At 36.6% G+C, this 3,973-nt stretch overlaps 1 protein-coding gene across 1 annotated transcript in view; it reads right to left on the bottom strand.

The window, feature by feature from the left end:
* gfra4b (GDNF family receptor alpha 4b) overlaps nucleotides 1-3,128 on the bottom strand; it is a 73,253-nt gene extending 70,125 nt beyond the window's left edge. Inside the window, exon 1 of the mRNA XM_016481227.1 lies at nucleotides 2,916-3,128. Coding sequence (XP_016336713.1) covers nucleotides 2,916-2,958 — 43 coding nt within the window. The 5' untranslated portion in view covers nucleotides 2,959-3,128. The remainder of the gene's footprint in view (nucleotides 1-2,915) is intronic.
* Between the last annotated feature and the right edge of the window lie 845 nt (nucleotides 3,129-3,973).

Below are 3,973 nucleotides of genomic sequence, written 5' to 3' on the forward strand. Positions count from 1 at the left end.
TATATAAAAATGTAAAGTTGTGCCTTCAGCCACAGCTATTTGCTCTGAAACAAATAACAGCTTAATGAGATCAAAGACTGCCCGTTAGATTTACCTAAAACGAATTATAGCTCATGTTTAACCACATCAGAGCCAGCGGCAAATCTTTATTAACAAACCCGCATATTTGAAAGCTAAACAACTATATTCTCGTCAAAAAAAAAAAAACTCCTACAACTACAACCAACATTCCATGACACAACAACGGTATTATATACCATAGTGGATTTGGGCGTCCGCCATGACACTCGCTGTGAGAAATCTGCCAGCGGAGTGATACAAACTGTAAAAGACCTCTCAGCCAATCAGAAAACAACGATCGATAGATAGATAGATAGATAGATAGATAGATAGATAGACAGATAGATAGACAGATATTTATCCATTATTTTTATTTTGATCATGTCATTTGTATTGTACCTTTCTTTCTGTACCTTTCTTGATTCACCTCAAAGCTGGTTGGTTTATTTCATGGCTTATAATGCTTTAACAAAGACTTATAAAATATTTTTTCCTTATAGGAAAATCAGGGAAAAAATACTTCCAGACCCAAGACAGCTAAAACAAAAAAAAAAGGGCAGGCACTAATGCATGCTATAGCACATCGATTGGATATTTCTCTATAGGATATATAAGCTTCTATAAATATTTTAGCTACAGAAAAAATTACCATTTGACACTTACATTTGACAGTGACCATGACTCAGTTTCTATCATCATAATGTGAAAAATCTTAATTAAATTTGACTTATGTATGTTTAAATGACACTTTTTCATTAATTATGGCTTTCATAAAAGTTTATACAAGCTACTTTATTAAGAATCATATTTCTCTGAGTGCAGATTATGCGTGTGGCATCAGTGAGAGAGAGACAGACTGTCGAGCATAACAGTGAGAAACACTGAGTCGGCTGTTGGAGAGAGGCTGATCTTCAAGCTGTCGGCTACAATTCTACAGTTTGATTATGGCTTTGAACTGCATATTTCAGCTGAAGCCTGAGCTATGAAGTAAAATGCTCTGAATACCGTAACCATAAATGACCAATTGTAGTGTTAGTCCATGTCAATACTGATAATGATATTATTCTTGTAATAACAAGGTCACAATTAGCATATGTCAGTCATGGCTTGAGCTAATGGACATTGATAGAGTTCCTAATTTACAAGCTCTCAGAGCATGAATCGATCTTTACCTTGGCTAATCGCTGACAAACTGCCTGCTTTTCAGTCCCCTTGAGTGACAGTGGAATTACCTGCAGAACTGGAGCTGAGCCCTATATTCACAGGTTCACAGAATGTATATGTGGGGCTTGAAAAAGGGCTTGATTGATGGTCATAATGGAGGGAATCAGATATGGACTTCACTCAAGCTTACATAACAATGGAAAATAACTATGGAAAATAAAAAAAGGAGTTTGGAGAAATGTCGGAAGAAAAGAGCATAACAGTTGCATGTTTAAACTTCCATATAGCTTAAAATTCATAGTGATGAGCAGGTCAATCACGTTACATAAACAGCATTATACCTTTGTGTTTTTCCTGATATTCAAATAAATGTGTTTAGAATTAAAAGTTATGATGTGATTCAGAGCTGGCTGGTTTGGTTCAAGGTTTAAAATGTTTTACTGAATTATCTATAGAGTGAAAATAAATAGGAAAACTACATTCAGAGCCAAGGCATAAAAAAAACAGGTGCATCAGTGTAGGGGAGCTATATTGTTGAATTGAGTAAGGTAAGGATGATTTTAACACACATTTTCTTAATCAATCTTTTTACTGCTTGTGGTTTCAGGTAATTCAACAACAGCTGGGTGTGTTTTGCTGTTCTAGAGATTTACTTTGTTCTGTTTACAGAGGAATATTGAATAATTGATTGCCTTAACAGACAAACCAAAAGGTGAAAGTAAAATGAAATAAAATAAAATAAAACATATTATACACATTAACTCTTAAATCAATGACTATCAATCAGCAAATTATCAGCAATTGGGTCCAGTCAGAAAAAGCCCTGATTTTTGAGATGACTGAAGTTTTCACACTGCCATATTAATGCACAATAATATGCTTCAAAATTAAAAATATGTTTCAAAGCTATGGTTATGTTTCTTTGTTTCTCGGTTTCATTTGTGAATTCATTTTTCAAAGCTTTCATCTGTGAATCCATTTTCAAAACATGCAAATGCACTTGTTATGATGCATGCATACATCCTCTGATTCATACACAACACACACACAAAAGACAGTCTACCTGAAAATCTAATTATATTAGCAGCAACACAGAGACATCCTGCACAAATCCAATCTGCTAAAATGCACAGGCTTTTCAATCAACTGAGGCTACAAATTTCAGGTCAGTGACAACACATTGTATCCTTTATAAAGGAACAGAGTTTACATGGATATATATGTTCCCACTTCACACAAGTAATTACATTCAAAAAGTGCAATGAGCTTATCACAGGTTGTAAGTTTGGCACCCCTTTATATTTAAGGAAACAATTAAAAGTTTAGTGGGTTAAAATTTATATAGCCGTTTTATAAATTATTTTACCAAAAGTAATTGATTGTTAGAACAAATGTCAATGAAAGCAGTAACCTTTCACACCTGAGCAAACACCTCATTAGCTGACTAATAACGCAAAATACATGGATTCATAAATCCAAATGAGAAGAAAGCAGGTTATCGTGCTCACATTTCTTTAGTTCGATCCGTTCTTATTAATCAAGACAAAAGTCTATAGAAAGCCGGTTCTGAACGCTAAGCGCACACAGCCAATAATGAAAGAAACTCTCAGCATTGTATCAGCTTTGTGTTTTGCGGAACTTTGATGTCAGTAAGTGGAGAAGATGAAACGCGCACGCAGCACATCACCTACCGGCGAAGCTGAGATGAAGCAGGTAGAGTCCCATTAGATCCATTTCTGCGCGCTTCTGAAGAGAACTGGCTCGAAATGACGCGAAACTGTCTCTGTTATATTCTGAGGTTACCGACAGTGAAAAGCCGTCCTGCACATATCAATTCAGCGTGTTAAAGACTCTTAAAATGGTCAAAAACGAGATGAGCGTCCGCTGAACACGCAGAGCAGCCGCGCTCGCCGCAACGCCAAGTGTCAAACTCAATCAGGACTTCAGAGGAAGCTTGAGATGAAATTAAAGCACTAATGAAAGTTCTCCATCTGCTCCGTATTGACATTTGTTCCCTCCGAGGGCAAGAACACGAGTGAATGAAGAGTCAGATTTCATTGAGTGAAGATCAAACTCTGAGCACACAGAGAGAGAGAGTGGTTTGTGCTGAGCTGTGTCTCAAAACCTAGTAAGCTGCCTACGTAGGTTTTATCATATGAGTGTCCATATTGTGACCCTCAAAATGCTGTCTAGATAGGCAGTTCAGTATGTTTCGAGACACGGCCGTAGGGTCAGATAGGCTATCAAGTAGTCTGCTACAAATCCTGCACTTTGATTCTGGCTTTGAACTGTGGATTTCAGAAGCTGGTGCTGAAATATTAGCTAAAAAAAACTCTTCAAAGTTGATCTCCTTGCCTTCTATTTAGTAATACAGAATGAGTCCCACAGACTGGCTGAAAGGACAATCACTATTGTGGTGGAAGAAACCGTTTCACCATTTACTGTACTTTTAAAGGAACCAAGTTAAAGTCCCCATGAAATCAAAATGAAAGTTTTTTGGGTGTTAGTATCAATATGTTAGTCTTAAGGTTATCTATAAGGCAGTTTAGAGTAACGCTGTGTGTTTCTAAGCATTTCAGTGGACCTTTAAGGGAATGGTTCGCTTAAAATGAATATTTGCTGAAAATCGAGTTTGTTTCTTCATCAAATTTGGAGAAATGTAGCATTGCATCACTTGCTCAGCAATGGATTTTCTGCAGTGAATGGGTGCCGTCAGAATGAGAGTTCAAACAACCGATAAAAACATCAC

Source organism: Sinocyclocheilus anshuiensis, unplaced genomic scaffold (genome assembly GCF_001515605.1).
Source record: "Sinocyclocheilus anshuiensis isolate Anshui unplaced genomic scaffold, SAMN03320099.WGS_v1.1 scaffold121, whole genome shotgun sequence".
NCBI classification, from domain to species: domain Eukaryota; kingdom Metazoa; phylum Chordata; class Actinopteri; order Cypriniformes; family Cyprinidae; genus Sinocyclocheilus; species Sinocyclocheilus anshuiensis.